Source organism: Fusarium poae, chromosome 2 (genome assembly GCF_019609905.1).
Source record: "Fusarium poae strain DAOMC 252244 chromosome 2, whole genome shotgun sequence".
Lineage (NCBI taxonomy): Eukaryota > Fungi > Ascomycota > Sordariomycetes > Hypocreales > Nectriaceae > Fusarium > Fusarium poae.
This window is the reverse complement of record NC_058400.1, coordinates 8,345,160-8,363,070: the sequence shown is the minus strand read 5'-3', so window position 1 is coordinate 8,363,070 and position 17,911 is coordinate 8,345,160. Positions and strand designations below refer to the sequence as shown.

General features: G+C 47.4%; 7 protein-coding genes across 7 annotated transcripts; 5 read left to right on the top strand and 2 right to left on the bottom strand.

The window, feature by feature from the left end:
• Window positions 1-47: 47 nt before the first annotated feature.
• FPOAC1_006850 (uncharacterized protein) lies at window positions 48-917 on the top strand (the record flags this gene model as incomplete). Its single annotated transcript, XM_044851323.1, has 1 exon — window positions 48-917. One exon carries the CDS (start codon window positions 48-50, stop codon window positions 915-917), a length of 870 nt encoding a protein of 289 aa, XP_044710035.1.
• A 371-nt stretch (window positions 918-1,288) lies between these two features.
• FPOAC1_006849 (uncharacterized protein) lies at window positions 1,289-1,864 on the top strand (the record flags this gene model as incomplete). Its single annotated transcript, XM_044851322.1, has 3 exons — window positions 1,289-1,445; window positions 1,505-1,671; window positions 1,727-1,864. The coding sequence occupies 3 exons, from the start codon at window positions 1,289-1,291 to the stop codon at window positions 1,862-1,864; spliced, it is 462 nt and encodes a 153-aa protein (XP_044710034.1).
• Window positions 1,865-2,675: 811 nt separating this feature from the next.
• On the top strand, window positions 2,676-6,389 carry FPOAC1_006848 (uncharacterized protein; the record flags this gene model as incomplete). The annotated part of the gene is made up of 3 exons (XM_044851321.1): window positions 2,676-2,981; window positions 3,039-3,553; window positions 3,602-6,389. The coding sequence occupies 3 exons, from the start codon at window positions 2,676-2,678 to the stop codon at window positions 6,387-6,389; spliced, it is 3,609 nt and encodes a 1,202-aa protein (XP_044710033.1).
• A 587-nt stretch (window positions 6,390-6,976) lies between these two features.
• On the top strand, window positions 6,977-8,050 carry FPOAC1_006847 (uncharacterized protein; the record flags this gene model as incomplete). The annotated part of the gene is made up of 1 exon (XM_044851320.1): window positions 6,977-8,050. The coding sequence occupies one exon, from the start codon at window positions 6,977-6,979 to the stop codon at window positions 8,048-8,050; it is 1,074 nt and encodes a 357-aa protein (XP_044710032.1).
• Window positions 8,051-8,761: 711 nt separating this feature from the next.
• Window positions 8,762-9,898, bottom strand: FPOAC1_006846 (uncharacterized protein; the record flags this gene model as incomplete). The annotated part of the gene is made up of 2 exons (XM_044851319.1): window positions 8,762-9,490; window positions 9,551-9,898. 2 exons carry the CDS (start codon window positions 9,896-9,898, stop codon window positions 8,762-8,764), a joined length of 1,077 nt encoding a protein of 358 aa, XP_044710031.1.
• A 2,341-nt stretch (window positions 9,899-12,239) lies between these two features.
• Window positions 12,240-15,609, top strand: FPOAC1_006845 (uncharacterized protein; the record flags this gene model as incomplete). The annotated part of the gene is made up of 6 exons (XM_044851318.1): window positions 12,240-12,403; window positions 12,456-12,693; window positions 12,739-12,795; window positions 12,848-13,352; window positions 13,403-13,547; window positions 13,593-15,609. 6 exons carry the CDS (start codon window positions 12,240-12,242, stop codon window positions 15,607-15,609), a joined length of 3,126 nt encoding a protein of 1,041 aa, XP_044710030.1.
• A 156-nt stretch (window positions 15,610-15,765) lies between these two features.
• FPOAC1_006844 (uncharacterized protein) lies at window positions 15,766-17,682 on the bottom strand (the record flags this gene model as incomplete). Its single annotated transcript, XM_044851317.1, has 4 exons — window positions 15,766-16,086; window positions 16,134-16,891; window positions 16,942-17,458; window positions 17,506-17,682. 4 exons carry the CDS (start codon window positions 17,680-17,682, stop codon window positions 15,766-15,768), a joined length of 1,773 nt encoding a protein of 590 aa, XP_044710029.1.
• Between the last annotated feature and the right edge of the window lie 229 nt (window positions 17,683-17,911).

Below are 17,911 nucleotides of genomic sequence, written 5' to 3'. Positions count from 1 at the left end.
GTGCCCCGTACTAACTGGATCCCGAAAGCACACAGAAACACCACAATATGGCATTCAGAGACAAGCCAAAAAGACATTGGATTATTCCACAAGAGTGCCTTTCTCCAGAGGATCTAGTCCTTGGGAGCATTCTCAAATACCCCGATGACCCGATTGATATACTCAACCGAAAAGAAGTTGAGCCAATTGACCCCTCGGCCCTTGTCAGCGAACGCGAGCAAGTCACCAAGAGCTTCACAGACGCGCTGGATACTGGGTTTGGCTCCAAGATTGGAGCATCATCTGTCCTCGCTGCTGTACTGGGTGCCTCTCCATTCATTGAAGGAAATTGGTCCAAAAGCATATCCTTCACCATTGAGGCGAAGAATGTTCGAGCGCAACGATTTATCCCGTCGGTGGCTTATGTTAATAAGGCAATGCGTACAGAGCAAGTCGATAGCTTTGTTCGCAATTCCTTGTTTAGCGCTCCAATTTACATGGTGGTTGGAATCACTATCGCAAAGACCGTGTCACGGACAGCAGAACGATCTCATGACAGAGGTGGAGGTGGAGGTATGGGAATAGGGCCGCCAGGCACAGGAATTGAGGTGTCTGGAGAATTGACAGCAAACCATGGGGTGCAATCAACCTACCATGATTTGGTCGAGGATGAGGTCGTTCTGGCATATCGTTTGCGAAGATTTCGATACTCTAAAAGGAAGGACGAGTTCAGAAGGGCGAAGCAAGATGAGACCAAGCATACTCGCTACACGGTGGAAAAGTTGCTGAGATCCAAGGTTGACGTTGAAGAGGATGACGACGACACTTACGTTCCTACATTTTCTTACTTTGAAGGAGATGATGTTGTCGCTTCTGATGTAGAAATGGCAGGATTTACAGAAGGTACTGACGATCAAGATTCTGATGATGCCTACTAGGCGGGGAGGTGAGGGTGAGGGTGTCTAGGGTATCAGTTCAGATCAATCCTGTAGTATTGCAAACTCATGACAACCCAATAGATTGCAACTCAAAGTCCGAGCTCGAGTCCGACTTTAGAGACAAGTTCCCCTGTAGTGGATTATTTTTAATTCTCACCCAGTCGGTGGAACTCCAAAGGATTCTCGGAGTCCTAATTTGGCAACTGGAGATCTATTTATACTGCCCCTGCAAGTTGAAGGTATAGAGTTCCTCCGAATATTCGGTTGCTTATAAAGAATTCTTTTTAAATACGAATCTCATTCCTGTACAGTTATTGTGTTTCAAAGACCAGTTTCTCATTCTCTTCAAATCTTTACTCAGATATATCAACATGTCAACCGAAGATAACAAGCCTGAAGCCACTTATGAGGCAGGGTGCCACTGCGGTTACATTGGCCTCTCTGTAACTCTATCTCCCCCTCTACCTGAGCATGAGGTTACAAGCTGCAATTGCTCTATCTGCCGCCGAGGAGGTTACCTTCTTGTTTGTCAGACTCACCTTGACCCTTGCTTTATCCCATGTCATGAGAGCTAACCTATACCTCAGACCCATCACACGAGAAAGTGACATGGCACAACGACTCAGATAAGCGTGTCGCTCGATACATGTTCAACACCAAAACACGCGACCACATGTTCTGTCCCAAGTGCGGTGCCAGTCTAGGTATAGACTTTGAGAAGACTCGACCCGAGAAACCGTTCTATGGTATTAGTGTACGTACCAGAGACTTTTAGTTTGGGATCATATCGAGTGACTAACAGGTTGCAGGTGCGACAATTTAACAACATCGATCTAGACTCGCTCCGTTATGAAAAGTTTGACGGCATGCATAAGGTGGAACCAGCTGTTGATTTATCTGGTGAGCAGATTGACTCCAAGACAGGCGAGCCTTCTGCTTCCCTCTAGATTCCGAATTGGGAAATCTGCCAAGACAAGTTGGTGTTGCTTGTCTTTGGAAAACAAGGATTGAAGGGCACCCAATGAATGATCAAGATGATAGCTGAACGCTTACTGGGTTCCAAGCCATTTACGCAAGCCTTTATAGGTGGAGACAGAAGATCGTATCATCTTGATGTGTTGCATGTACGTTAGTGTCACTGACAATTCCCTGTTAGCTGGGCTGTAAGGTTCCTTGTCTGGCTGAACAAGTAACCCTGGACCTTGGCTCTCGATCAGCGATTAGCAGTCTTGGCTTACATTTATACTCATTATAAAATATTTGGATCCAAACTCTGAGTTTACACATGTCAAAGTTGATAATACTGGTAGTGACGAGATTGTTCACGTCACTTTGATGGCGTTCAGGAATTAAATATCCAGCCACGAGTGCGGGGGTAAAGCTCCCCGCTGTAGCCCACTGTAGTTTCCCGTCATGGGTTTGACGCGGCTCTTGACATTCACTAAAAAATGATCGACCTGGGCCAAAGCTCCCTTGTAATCGACGTCATCGATCGACCTTAAATCATGTCTGGCTAATGTTTCCTTGGTTGATTGCGTTTCAAGCAACCATCCCAAAGCGATGAATCAATCGAAATGGGCCAAGTAATGCTATTTGTGTGACGCTAGGCAATTGCACAATATTTGTTTCCTTTCCTCCTCCCCTCCTCGCGTTCCCTTCCCTTTCTCCTTCCTCATCATCTATTATATCCGAGGCGACCTTGCTGAGGAAGCTGATAATTCTCTCTGTCCTCCAACTGCTACAACAAGGTTCGCCATCATGTCGCAGTTTGAGCAGCAGACTGTGCCCTCGGCCGGCCAGCATTACAGCGGTCGGAACCGCGTCCCCAATGTTAGGGAGTTTATGGACCAGCTGGACCAGAACAAGAAGCAGCGCGACGCTCAGATTGACCAAGAACTCAATCAGAACAAAATCCAGGGCGAGACAAAGGATCACAGACAAAACAGAGCTGAAGCTCTTCGAAATCAAAAGGATATTCGCACCGTGCGTGATCCGGTCACAGGAAAGGATGTTGGTATCCGAGACGCAGATTTCGATTACAAGGATGCTGTCGAGAACCCTCAGGTATGTTGATGGCAGTGGCTTATAGAAACATTACCGTCGCAGTTCTAATACCCACAGATGTCAGTCCCAAATGAGAACCTTGGAAAGCCTGCCACTATCGCAACCTCTTCAAAACAATCTGGAGAGGAGTACCGTTACGCTCAAGATGTCACTGCGCCCCCAGACCCCGTTCAGGAGGGTGCAACATCTGATGTACCCATCCGAAGCGAGAAAACCTCTGTCGTGTTCTACAAGACTCCTTCTGTGAGCTACGAACCAATGTTTGCCATTCTTGAGCAGCGCTCAAATGTCTTGTGTGCCGGCATCTTCTGTGCCATTGTATTTATTGGAAAGATGTTTGGTGGCCGTCTTCTGGGTCTCATTCCTCTGGGTTTCTGCGTTGCGTCAGGTGTTTTCCTGTGGACAAAAGATTTGATTCGCCAAGGTAGAGATCTAGAATGGTCGAGTGAGCAAGATCGTGGCGAGACTGCCACTGCAAACTTGATCCCCGAGTCAGTTGAATGGATGAACACGATGCTGGGAGTCATGTGGGGTCTCATTAACCCTGAGATGTTTGCTGCTGTTGCCGATACGTAAGTTACTTCGCTCCAAGACCCGTATATCCGTACTAACAAAAGCAGTCTGGAAGACGTTATGGCTGCATCTGTTCCCGGTGTCATCGAGAACGTTCGAGTTGCAGATATCTCTCAGGGCAACAACCCCATCCGTATCCTCAACATGCGCGCTCTCCCTGACTCCCACGTCCAAGATATTAAAGACGAACAGCACCGACAGAACGAGAAGACCACCGACCCCGAGGAGCTTGCAGCCAACGAGCAAGCCGGGTCCTTCTACAACCTCGAGGTTGCCATCGCCTACCATGCCAAGCCTTCCGGTGGAGATATTGCCTCCAAGGCTCGCAATATGGGCATGCAGCTGGTCTTCTACCTTGGTGTCAAGGGACTTTTTGGCGTCCCGTTGCCCATTTGGGTCGAACTCCAAGGCCTTGTTGCGACCGCTCGAGTCCGACTTCAGTTGACTCCTGACCCCCCCTTCCTTAAGACTCTGACCTTCACGCTCATGGGCATTCCCAAAGTCCAGGCTGGATGCACGCCCATGATTGAGAAGGGTGTCAACATTCTTAACCTACCTCTCATCTCCAACTTTGTCAACTGGGCCATTGGTGCTGCCGCATCAATGTATGTGGCGCCCAAGAGTCTGTCGCTTGATCTTGGAAAGATGCTCCAGGGTGACGACATCAAGAAGGAGACTTTGGCTCTTGGTATCATGTTCGTTCGTATTCACAAGGCTACTGGTCTCAGCAAGCAAGATGCGCGCGGAAGCAAGGGCGGTGGTTCCGACCCTTACATCACTATTAGCTGGAGCAAGTTCTCCAAGCCTCAGTTTTGTACCCGAGTTATTCAGGATGATCTCAACCCCGTTTTCGAAGAGAGCGCCGGCCTACTTGTCACTGCCGATCTTCTCAAGGCTGATGAGCAGCTATCAGTTGAGCTCTGGGACAGCGATAGATCATCTGCTGATGATGTCGTTGGTAAGGTTGAGCTCAGTATTCAGAAGCTTATCCAACACCCTGGTAAAATGTTCCCTCAGGTATCAAAGCTCCGAGGTGTCAAGGCCGAGAGTGAAATGCCTGGAGAGCTTCACTGGGAAGTGGGCTTCTTTGGCAAGACACAGTTCCGTAAGGCTCTTCGAACAGACGGTCGGGATCTCAGCCTTCCCAAAGAACTGGCAGATAAGCCTGAGCTTCAAGAGAACAAGGGCGCTATCGATAATGCAGAGGAAGATGCCGTCATCCACACTCCTCCCGACCCATTGTGGCCTTCTGGTGTTTTGAGCATTGTCGTCCATCAGATTGTTGGCTTGGAACTGGCCAACATCAAGGGATCCAATGGAAAGCGAAAGGGTCGTGAGTACGAGCCCGCTCGCCCTGAAGCCGGTGAAGTAAAGGAGGAGCAGGCGAAGACTCTCCCTAGTTCTTACTGTACCATTCTTCTTAACGATGACCTCATTTACAAGACTCGAACAAAGGTCGTTTCTTCCCAGCCCATCTTCAACGCAGGAACGGAAAAGTTCATCCGCGATTGGCGTTCTGCTATCGTTACTGTTGGCGTCCGTGATTCGCGCAACCGACAGCACGATCCTCTCATTGGTGTCGTTCCTCTCAAGTTGACTGACATCCTTCAAACCAGCAGCGAGTCTACCAGGTGGTATCCTCTCGATGGAGGAATTGGCTTTGGTCGTATCCGCATCTCGCTGCTTTTCCGATCTGTCGAGCTCCGCCTTCCTCCTCCTCAGTTGGGTTGGGATATCGGCACTTTCGAGTTCATGACCAATGCCATTACAACCACTGGATATGCCCCGGCGAACCATGTCAAGATTCGATTCCGTACTGGAGGTTCCTCCGCCAGCATTGGCAAGAGCTCTTCCACACGGGAAGCTGACGGCATGTCTTTCAACATTAGCGGCGAGAATAACAGCGAACGTATTCGACTACCAGTTCGCCACCGCTACAGTTCGCCCATTTTTGTCGAATTCTACCCCAGTGGCAAGAGACACGCCGACGCCTATGCCGTCCTCTGGCTTCTGGAGCTGGTTGATGGTGAGGACAAGGATTTCGATATCCCTATTTGGAAGTGTGACAACGGCCTACGACTATCCCAGAACTACATTACCGAAGAAAACTACAAATCAGTTCCTGATATCGATATGGAACAAGTTGGACGACTCAAGTTCCACGGTCGCTTCTCTCCGGGAACCGACTCCGATCATATCAAATTTGCCAGCAGTAACGACGATCGTGAGACTATCGAGACCTGGGAAGCCTGTTACGCAGAAGGCGTGCGCAAGCAGGATGTCGAGACCGAAGTACCTCCTGTGATTCAAAAGCTACACGAAGAGTCGCTGACCCACGGCCGCGATGTTCTTGCCCAGGCCGATGAGAAACAAAAGGCCAAGTGGTTGGCCAAAGACGGTACTGACTGGAGTGGCGCCTTTGGTGAAGATCCGTCTGCTTTGATGTCGGTGGAGAGACATGGTCAGGACAGCGAAGAATATGATGAATTCGATGAAGATTCTGATCCTGATCTTGGTATCCAGGATGGAGACACTGAGCCGACGGACCCTTCTGAGAACGGCCGCACTTCAGTTGACAGCACAGGTACCAACGCGACAAGCGCAACCACCGACTCTCAGGCCAGCGCCGACAGCAATAGCAAGAACCCGATCAAGAAGATCAAGTCTTATCGTTCTGACAGCCGCGACATGCACCGCAAGCACCGTGGCCTCATGCAATGGCGCCCAATGCGCAACCTGCAATTCGCCAAGGATGAAGCCAAGTTCGCCGTCAGAAAGGTGGCCAAGCTTGGTGCACTAGATGGTCGAAAGCCCGATGTGGAGACCGAGGTTTAATGACTTGTATTTCCTTTGTAGTAAAGTAATTAATAGGAGGAGAAGGGTAAACGAATGAGATTGATGATGGCACGAACGGAGTTCTTATACCTATGTTGTATAACAAACATGAAGTAGCTTTATGCGAAATGAATCAAACCTTTACTCGATTTTAGCTTATGTGATGTGTAACCACAAACCTAATGTCAACAGGTACTATCTAAAACTGTAAATGTAGAGGAAACTAGCTGGTGGAAAGTGTTCGTTGACGTATATTAATCGAACGAATTTTATTAGAATTAAAGGTTTGGTTTATCTGCAAATTAATTGATCTTTCTACCTACAATAAGACTCATTTGACTTCGAGGCACGTGAGCAGACGTTACCTTCGCGCCAATCAATTATCCAGTCTACTTGGCTGTTTGTTCTTTTTCAATACAACAACCGTTTGTAAACTGATAAACGATATAAAAGTTAACGCAAATTGTTATTTTATCTTGAGACTCCCCTGACAATATCTTTTGTGCATCAAGTTTGCATGCAATTATTACCTTACGCGACCAGCTACTTCGCGTTGCACCGCGTCAAGGCGTGTTGAAGTGTAAAGCATGAACTTCAGCGCCGTGAACCGTGGCAAGCCTGACCAAAGTACCCATCGCGTCAAATTATCGCCGCATACTACAGGTTATGATTCTGTGTCAGATAGTGGAGATTCAACAGAACCTCCAGCTGGACATGCACCAAGAAACCACACCAAAAGTCCATTTAAGCAACATCCAGGATCCCTGTCATCAAGTGGCCGGATAAATCTTGACGTTCCTCTGAAAAGACCACCAGCGAGTCTCAAAGCTTACAGAGAGGATAGCATTGGGGAAGATGGTTCTGATGTGCCAGTAATGTCAGATTTGACGCCACGGGGAAGACCCAGCAATTTATCTAAACTAGTCAACGACGTCTCCAGGCCGTCGGATCCAGATGAAACGCAGACTGGTGATTCCAGCAATGCAACGTCCACAACGCCTGCACGCGGAAGAGGGAGACCTAAGGGATCATTTAAAAAATTTAAAGGTTTACCAGGGACAGCTGCAGCTGGTCGGCAGGCCCGACAAATCAAGCCGCGGCCATATCCCGAAGGCTTCGTCGGCTTTCCTAAAAGAAGAGGACGACCGCCAAAGTTTCAGTCGCCTCCTCCAAGAGAGCTTTACTATCGAACCAACGTTCAGTTTTTCCCCTTTCTGTGTGAGTGGATGGACTGCAAGGCTGAGCTACACAACCTTGAGACACTACGCCGGCATGTCTCCAAAGTTCACGGTGACTCTATCGAGTGTCTTTGGGGAAAGTGCGGGCGTCTGGAAAAACCTCCAGAGTTTGAAGATGATGAGGGGTTCGAAGACCATATTGAAGAGGCGCATCTAGTACCTTTATCGTGGCACGTTGGTGACGGACCGAATAACCTTGCAGAGCGGGGTTTAAAGAAGAGGAAGGAGGATGACGATATACCAGACTATCTCAAGGACGAGCATGGCAATCAGGTGACGCCCTCAATCCGAGATCAAGAAGAGGAGGACCTGTTGACATGGAGGAAGAACCGTCGCAAACTCAAGGAGTTGCTTATCCGTATGAACGATAATCTCCCCGACGAGGTCGACGAAGAGAGGGACGTCAAGCAGCAAGAGGATTGAGTTACTCAACCGATGGGAAGATTTTAGCATCTGATATTGCCAACCGGTCTAATGCACCCGGAAAGTGAGATTCAAGGTTTGATTTTGGCTATTATTAGCCAAAGCTTGATACCAGTCAGCACGACATTGGTGGCAAGAAGAGGTTCATTTGTCCAGAAAAACGTGTCAACCCAAAATTTGCGTTCCGTGGATGATGACTTGGAAAGGGTCGATGAAGATGCACAATCTCATCATATGCATACCTTTCGACTATCCTGCAGTCATGATTGGACCTTGCCGAAGCTTGAAAGGCTTGAAGTCAATTCAAGCAGCCGCAACAAACTAATACGGCCTGATTACTTTTGCGTGATTTCACGAGATGAGATTAAAATTGTAATTCCCCGATCGTCCAGCTACCAGAGCTGAAGAGGGGCGTTCAGCTGAAATGTCCCAGCTTGCACATCATTGGCATTGGCACACAAAAAGGTCATCCAATGTCCCGAATCCAATATGGAGGGACGGGATCCTGCATCAGATCGGTGCCGATCGCTTCATGGTTTTGGGACTTTGGTGATACAACCAATCAATTTTAATTATTACGGAAAAGAGCAAAATGCAATAACTTCAGCCGTATGTTGAATCCCAAACACCAAAATTTAATTCCCAATCCCACCAATTAAGTACCAGAAACGACTTCATATCCCGTCAGTCGGCCAATTTCTTGTGATTAGCTTAGAGGGGGTTCTGGACCTGGATGAGACCAGGAGCAGCCAAAGTGTAGTTGGGAACGTCGTCGGGAGTGGAGATGTTGGAAGAAGTAGTCAAAGCAGCGTGAGAGAAACCTGAAGCGACGAGCTCGGAGAAGGGGAACTTGGCATCAAGACTGACAGAGTTTCCGTCCCACTTCACATTCTCGGCCTTGACGCTGTAGGGGAGCTGCTGGCCAACAGTGTAGGTGATGTAAAGATCCTCACCATCGTGAGACTCCTTGAGCTCAGCACTGAAAGAGAGAGTCTGATCCTTGGGCTCCAGAACTCCAATGGCACCACCATTGACCATCAGGCCAGGGAAGATGGGGAGGGCGATCTTGGAGATGTCCTCGGTGCATGATCCAGGCACAACAAAGGCCTGGAGAGCAGACCAAGCAAAGGCAGCGGGGACAGTGGTCAGGAAGGGGGACTCAGAGGGGACTTGGTCGAGATAGAGACGGTAGAAGCCGTTCTGCTCACCCTCCTGACCAATGACGGACGAAATGAGGCGTACCACCTCGTGAGCACCCTCCTTGCTGAAGATGACATTTGCGTCTTGGAGAGCACCGAGGACGGCATCGGTAAAGGTAGCAGCCAGCAGGATAGCGGTCTTGAGATCGGTGGTGGGGAATTGGTACTTGCAAGGCGAAGGAGCGAACTTGCCCGCTGACTTGAGGGTAGCCAATGCACCAAGAGCGTGATGTTCTTCTTGCTATTATGGAGTATTAGTGTCCGATGTAGGCGAGCGCTCGTGGTTTGCAAGTGCACTTACAGCAATGACGGTTTTGAGAATCTTCTCAGCCTCTGCGCGCTTATCACCGTCTACCTTGAAGCCCTCGACCTCATGTGTGACGTTGTAGAGCAGAGAGCTGAAGTAGGCAGTCTCAAAGAGTTCGTTAAAGGCAATGAGCTGGAAGGCTGTGGTGGAACCATCACCGAGAGAGGTGGGCAGAGGAGCTCCAGGAAGCTTTCCACCGGCCTGTAGGTTAATGGCATTGAGCTGATCAGCATCGGGATTGGGAAAGCCGTTAGATGAGGGGATCCTGTAGGATCGAGGTAGGATACCAGCAAATGCAGAGCTGATGAGGCCTACAGAGGCCAAGAGAGTAGAGAAATGCATGTCTGCTTCAGAGAAGGGAGTGAATGTTGGCTATATTGGGAATGATGGCGAGAGAATGTGTGGGATGGGTTACTAGGCAACTGCAACTGAAGAGTGAATGTAATGCTGTGTGATAAAAGAGGAGGGAATCGTCGAGTAGTAGGTACTTGCGGTGGTATATATAAGAAAGAGTTCGACAGGGTCAGGATGGCAAGACGCACGGCGTACGCCGAGGCTGAGGAGAAGAGGGCCTCTCAGCTGGTATCAATTGAGTTCATGGCGAGGTTGCCTCTGTGAGGAGTCTGTGGTAGTTTGAGGTTCTCATGACGACATGAATCTCACCGAGAGAATGCAACGAAATTGGATCTTTTCGAGTCTTTTCTCTCGACTCCCGAGTGGACGGCCATGTTGCAACCTTTACTGACCGAGCTAGCGACTTAGACCAGAGTCAGCGCGGTTAAGACGGCCGTGGCTTCAGAGTACGTCCAGCAGCACGTATAGTAGCTATTCCTGGGGTAGGATCGGAGAATAGCGGTAGCGTAGAGAGACGATGTTACCTTGGATCTTTTTTCGTCATAGATAGAATGGGAATCAATTGGGTCTTGTTATTGATCAATCATGGCTGGTTGAGTTATCTATGAGTTGATACTTTGTAGTGATGATGTTCACATCATCAAGTTGACTTTGATTGTGGAACTTGTCAAACAAGACAGACAAATCATCAGAATACATTCATTGATTTTATGGCAGTAAGTACGTACATGGTCTGTTTTATCACCTTTGGCTCGGCTCTTCTGCCGTGTGGCTGGACGCCATTGGCATAGTAAGCAGAACTAAAGGGAGATGGATGTGAGCATGTCAAAATCTACTCCGCCCCACGGCTTCATGAGTCCCCATTTCTAGCTCCAACCTTGGGATCCAAAACGGACTGGTAAGGCTTAGGCCAGACTAATTTCTGAGAGAACTAGGGAGTAACGATAAACGAGGTCCCCTAGATGTTACAACGGCTCTTGGGTTATCCGATACTAAATGGGGACTTTGGTAAGGTAAGCGGCGAGTGGAACGCCATCACATCACATTGTCGTTTCTCTTTCATGTAGGATCGGAATGTTGTCTTTGCCCTTTAGACTCTATTGTCTTATATCATCATGTAAAGTGAAGTCACTTATATCTGAGAACTCACCGTTAGTCTTGCAGTGGTCATTGTTTGGGTTGTAGCATAGACCTGTGAGCATGAAAGGATGTCAGCACTTGGATTAGGTCAAAAGTCAGAATTAAAAGACATTGAAGTCAATCATGACTGTGTCTGGAGAAACTCTAGGGTGCTGAAAATCCCTTCCATTTACGACTGCTTCTGTGTCCATTTTGAGACGAAACTTTGTCGATGCTTTATAACGAATTAATGCTTAACTTACACGTGCTTGAATCATGGCAAATCTATCGTTTAACCATAAGCATAGTCAACGGCATTGATATGTAGGTTGCAGAGAGTTCTGGTGTAGTTTGATGTGTCAGTTATTCGTTCCACGTGTAGTTTCACTGGTAGGGGAGGTTATCTTGTCCAAAACGGCCATGATTGAGAGGCATTTCTCAATCCACCCCAAGAGTTTTAAAACATACCTAATAACATATATGTTACTGAAACTCCTGAAATTTTATTATTAGTTGTTGTGCTGTGCAACATGAAGGCGGAGTAACAGGAATGCGATTGGTAGTACGGCAACTTATACTGAGTTACACAAGCCTGATCTGCTTGCTGTTCCATGCAGTCGGATGCCACTTATGATCTGTCAAATACATTAGTCTAGATCACAGATACTCTTTAGTTTCTGTCCGTCCTACAGTAGCCGGGAAAATCATTCTCGTGCTAAATCTGAACCAACTCTGTGCTCCTCGCACCATCACCTCACTCACCTTTGGTACGGTGATCAAATCCACGGAATTTATTAAGTCAGTGTATAACGCCAAAATGCCCTTTTTACGTCCCGTGAAACGCTATCCATCAGAGAGCTGTTTTTTCTTTTGGAACTTGTTGTTGGTTTGGACATTATGCTCATTCATCTCATTTGTGTATTTCTAACCAACGTGATAGTAGTTGCTGTTGGTTCTATATTCCCATTTCTGTCATGCATATACCCTGTATAAACTGCAAATGCCATTTGATAGACACAACCAACATCAAGTTTGATGGAACATACCCCCGCCGCATCCCTGAAGCCTGGCGCTTAGGAGCGTCCCCCGATGAGTTGGGCGCTTAGAGCAATGTCAGGCACTCTTATGAAAACCCATCGTCCCATGTCATTTGTTTATGCTTGTCTTTTCAGTTTCAATTGTTTATTTGATCTTCTAGCGCTTGTTTATAATGTTATCCTCTTTGCGACGAGTGTTCCGTTCTAAGACCGCTCCGGTTCACGTTGATGAGACGCCCATTCCTGAGCCATCGTCACAATTTTTGCCCAGAACTCGAACAGTTAACTTGTACTCCGGTATAAAGGTCCTACATAGTTCTAAGCGTGATGACGTTGAGTGAGTTTATAAGCACCAAATATTGATATGTTAGTCTTCTAATTATGGTTAGTGTTGTCTTTGTCCATGGACTTAAAGGAGACTGTCTGAAAACATGGACAGGCAAAAACTCCAATGAACCATGGCCAAAAGCGCTCCTCCCGGTTGAGCTGGGTACTGCTCGTATTCTTACTTACTCCTATGATGCAATTGTCGTCAGCAAAGATAATGTTCCATCATTAAATAGAATCTCCAACCATGCGTCTAATCTCATAGCGGCTTTGGCGTCACTTCGACAGGGTGATGGCACAGTAAGTGTTAGAACCTCACTGTTAAGACTCAACTAACATACTCAGAATAAAAGGCCAATTATCTTTGTTTGTCATAGTCTGGGTGGACTTGTTTGTCAAGATGTAAGGTCGCCCCTGCTAGTCTCTCTCGTGCATCTACTTATACAGAAACCAGGCACTTGTGGCAGCAAAACAACGATCCGAGCAACACCTACAAGACATTGCAAACTTCACACGGGGAGTTATATTTCTTGGGACTCCACATCACGGATCAAGTCTCGCCAAGATGGGAGAGCTGGTTTCCCGCTCTGTCGGAATGATCAAAGACACGAATAGTGACATTGTCCAAGTACTCACACCAGATTCGGAGGTCTTAGCTCGTATCAAAGACAGCTTCCAAGCTCTTGTCATGACTCGCAGCAAAAGCGAAGCCAATACGATAGAAATCACATGTTTCTACGAGGAATTGCCCAAGAAGGGAGTAGGACTGGTCGTCCCGAAGCACTCCGCAATACTGCCCGGGTATATCTCGATTGGAATCCACAAGAACCATTCGGATATGACGAAGTTTAACAGCGCGGACGAGCCTGGTTTCGTTGCTATATGTGGCGAGCTCAAGCGTTGGATCGTCAAGATACGACGGTCCCAAGGAAAGTTCCAGAAGCAACAAGTAGCGCATTGTAGGTGACAGCTTCTACTTTTTTTTTAGATACATGCTAACAACTTACAGGTCTCGTACCGTACTCTTACAATCCAGATTTCGTTGGGAGATCCGAGACCCTCGAACTGCTCAAGACTCAGCTGGGCCACACAGGCACTGGCACCCAAAACAAAACTCATCGGAGAGCCGCACTCCATGGTCTTGGCGGAGTTGGGTATGTCTGTGAATATTTATCGAAAACGGGGACTGACTTGTACAGGAAAACCCAAATTGCACTGGCTTATTCACGATGGCTACAAGGTGTTTCCAAAAACACATCAGTTTTTTGGGTCCATGCCAGTAGTACCGAGCGATTCTCAGAAGCGTATACTAAAATCGCCAAAGCATGCAAGCTGCCTGGCCATGAAGACCCAAGTTTTGACGCCTTGACAGTAGTCAAGGATTGGCTCGAAAGTGATGAAAGCGGACAGTGGATGATGATCGTTGATAACGCTGACGATATGCAATTGTTCTTCCCACAACCAGCCGATATGCCAAATTCAAAATCTGGCGAAGAGGACGATAGCCTTGCGAAATTCATGCCAGAGTGCGCACATGGCACTGTCCTTGTCACAACGAGGAACATGCAAGTGGGTTCAAGACTATTGAAGGGCAAACGTCCTATTGAAGTTGGGAAAATGGACGAGTACGAGGCGACTCAGCTCTTGCGACAAGGACTACACCAAGGAGACGAGTCTTTGGAGAATCTTTTACAACTATCATCCCGACTAGAATTCCTCCCACTTGCACTAGTCCAGGCAGCTGCTTTCATACAGGAGAACTGCATCACAGTTGACGAGTACCTCGAACTTCTCAACGGGAGTGAGGATGATATCATGCAGCTACTGGACGAAGAGTTCGAGGCCACAGGTCGAGACTCAGACACTCCTCGTGCCGTTGCACAAACCTGGATGTTGTCGTTTCAACAGATTGAGAAACAGTACCCCTTCGCCGCCGAAGTTTTATCCTTGATGAGCTTGTTCGATCGACAAGCTATACCTCTAGAGTTTCTCGAGTTCTATGGTGAAGATAAGAAGCGCGCAGAGTCCAACATTAGAATGCAACTTGTTAAAGCGCTTGGAGTTCTCAAAGCATTTTGTTTCATTCGCGCTGAGAGAGGTGGCGATCACAACATGCATCGTCTTGTACAGTTGGTGACGCGAACTTGGCTGTCCAGGAAAGGCAGATTGGCTGGTTTCGCTAGGGAAGCTATGGAAGCAGTCTCGGAATTCTATCCGTATGCTGAATTCGAGGATATTCCGACATGTACCGCATATCTTGCACATGCATATTCTGTGCTTGGAGCACAAAAGACGGAATCGGACGAGGATAGTCTCCTCAGGGCATCACTACTTCACAGAGTCGCATCATTCTGCAAATATCAGAGTCGATTGTCTGAAGCGGAGAGACTACAACGAGAGGGACTCCAGATTCGAAAAGAGCTGCTTGGAGACGAGCATACCGAAACTCTAGTCCTCACCTCTGACTTCGCATCATCTCTCGAGGATCGAGGTGAATGGGAAGAAGCAGGAAAGCTCCGCATATTCGTCTTGGAAACATGGAAACGACTTAGAGGTGAAGAGAACCACAAAACTCTCGATGCCATGAACAGCCTTGCTGGAAACTATAATGACCAAGGTAAAACGAACGAAGCCAGAGAGTTATTTACACACGTTTTTGAGGTTAGGAAACGTGTGCTTGGGACCGATCACATTGACACACTCGATTCACTGGATAACCTCGCAACGTTATTTGAAAGAAAAGAGGCAGAGGAAATGCAAAGAAAGGTGGTAGAAGCCAAACTCAGAGCTTACGGCGAGGAGCATCTCGAAACACTCCACAGCAGAGCAAATCTAGCTGCAACGCTCTTCGAATTAGGTGAGTTGGGCGAAGCTGAGGAGATCGAAACGAAAGTTCTGGAAATCAGCAAAAGAGTACTCGGCGAAGGACACCCCATTACTCTGAGGAGCATGTGCAATCTTGGCAATACCTGGATATGTTTAGGAAAGATGTTTATGGATTCGAGACATTTGTATCCTGATGTAGACACGCTTGGGGATGCAAGGAGGTTATTGCAGGAGTGTGTCCAAATACGGACGAAGTTACTTGGGGCTGATCATTTTGAAACTCTGGAGGTGTGTGAGCATCTGAAGGAATGTGAAGAGGCAATAGAAATGGCTGATAGGCTTGATGCCAATGCGAAGGCAGTTGATGTAAATAGTCATGTGGAAGTTTAGCGTATTCTTCTTCAAAAGATTGTTAATGGGTATACTTTGGACTCTTCTGTCCCGTAATGTACGTGGTTGAACCTTACAATATACAACAGACTGGTCTTGATATCCAACATGTACCTATGTAATTCCCCTTGGATAATTGCACTCAACGTTCTTCCACTAGTTACCAAGAACGTCCAAAGCATGTTCAGCCAACCACTCCATACCATCAGACCTCCAATCGTCTACTTCAATGTCGGAGCCATCGATGTTGAAAACGATACTCTCTCCATCAGGACCGTCAGATAAGTCATAGACCGGCCATTCTTTGCCACTGAAAATGTCCTTTTCTCCATTGGGGTCAAGAGTATTGAAAAAGTTGATCCATGCAGTAGTCATAGTCTTTGCCATTGCCTTTGCATTATCCGGATATGATCCTTCACCACCGAAAGGTTTGCGATCATATCCGTCCCCGTTAATGTTGTGCATCACAAAAGCGACCTTGCAAAAGTTAGTATATAGAAAGATGATCAAGGAACTCTACTCACCTCTTGGAAATGAGTGACCCCAGCATACTCTGGTTGTCCATTGGGCTTGATGTTGAAGCGGTACGCATAATTGGGAATCCCATTCTTAGCCCAGAACTTGTTTGCGCGCCTTCGTTGATAATGTATAATCAAGTCTCCGAACAGCGCACACGATCGACGAAATTGAGCTCCGTGAGCCTCAGCGTACGAATCGTTTGGTTTGATGATATATGGCCAAGACTCCAAAGATGGTATTCCGACCCTTTGATCGTTGGGATATAACTCCATCACCTTGTCAGTAAGTTCGTCAACTGTCTGACCCGTGGTGCCTTCTGCTTCAGGCGGGATCATATTTCCGATAGCATCTATCATGTCTTCATCAGTATTGACGTTCCCACCATCCGATGTTCTACTTCTACCAAAGGACGTCCCTTCGTCCGTGTTGGCACCTATGAGAAGTGGCACTTTGACAAAGTTCCCATTTTTCAATTGATTAGTGGTGTAATCTGCAATGAAGTCCCCGTCCATGACTGGAGCCCAGTCGAGACCGGTTCTTATAGCCCATATGGCGCTGTTGATCTCGTCAAAGGGAGCTTGTCTCAGGCAAGGTAGAGATTTATTCGATCCTACCAAGTCAGAGCATGACGAGACCTTGCCAACGAATCTGTCGTATGTATCTTGCATCGCATCAGTTCCGTTGTATCCACTGCGATACCGATAAAGGGGAGCCCCAAAACCAGACTGGCCGATTACTCCTCTGAATAGACCGTCATCACGACCTGTTTTCGTTAGGAAATATTTTACAAGTCGGGGGGTTCTTTCGACACACCATTGTATGCAAAGACTTGTGCTGCAATACTCTCGGCACCTGAACTTTCTCCAAATAAAGTGACTTTGTCCGGATCCCCACCAAACGCTTTGATGTTCTCTTGAATCCAGTGAAGTGCGAGTCTTTGATCGCGGAAGCCGAGATTAGTGGCGCCCTCTTTCAAAACCTCTTCGCCGATGAGGAATCCCAACGCGGCAAGACGATAATTGAAACTGACGCCGATAATAGGCTTGCCGAGGGCAACGCTCTGCTCGACGATGAAAGACAAGTTGTATCTCATGTCTGAAGCACCGCCCTGGAAGAGACCTCCTCCATGAATCCAAACGGCCACAGGGATATTCGCTGTGGCTTTTAGATTCGCAGGTCGAATGACATTGAGATAAAGGCAGTCTTCGGATTGTTTATATCCGACTTGGTCGTTTCCATATCCATGGCAGTGAATCGATAGCTCGGTAGCCTCTCTCACCCCATCCCACGAAGAATTGAGCCCTTGAGCTACCGAGAACCGTTCAGGAGGCTGAGCAGTATTAGCTAATCATACCAAGACATCTCAAAGAGACCCACCTGAGCAAAGGGAATTCCAAGAAAGTAGTCTTGATCATATTGTTTGTTGTAGACTCCAGCATATGTGCCATTCTTTACAGTGACGGTAGGTGGAGAGATCTTTGCCTGCGTTGAAGCTTGAACTTCCCGAAGCCAACCAAGGGCAGAACAAATCTCAACCAACGATCTCAACTTCATGTTTTTGGCAGTTTATGAGGGTTGAATACGATGTCCGAAACTTATGTGAATATGGTCGAGATGACCCCTCAATTTATATGTGTTGATGTCGCATTTGCCCCTATAATCAGGCTAATCAGCCAGTCATCATATCGAGGCCGAATAGTATCTAAACGCCAATGCCAAGCTGGCTAAACTGTATAGAAGCATCTTCAATGTCAAGCTGCTGCGATAATTTTAGATATTTGTG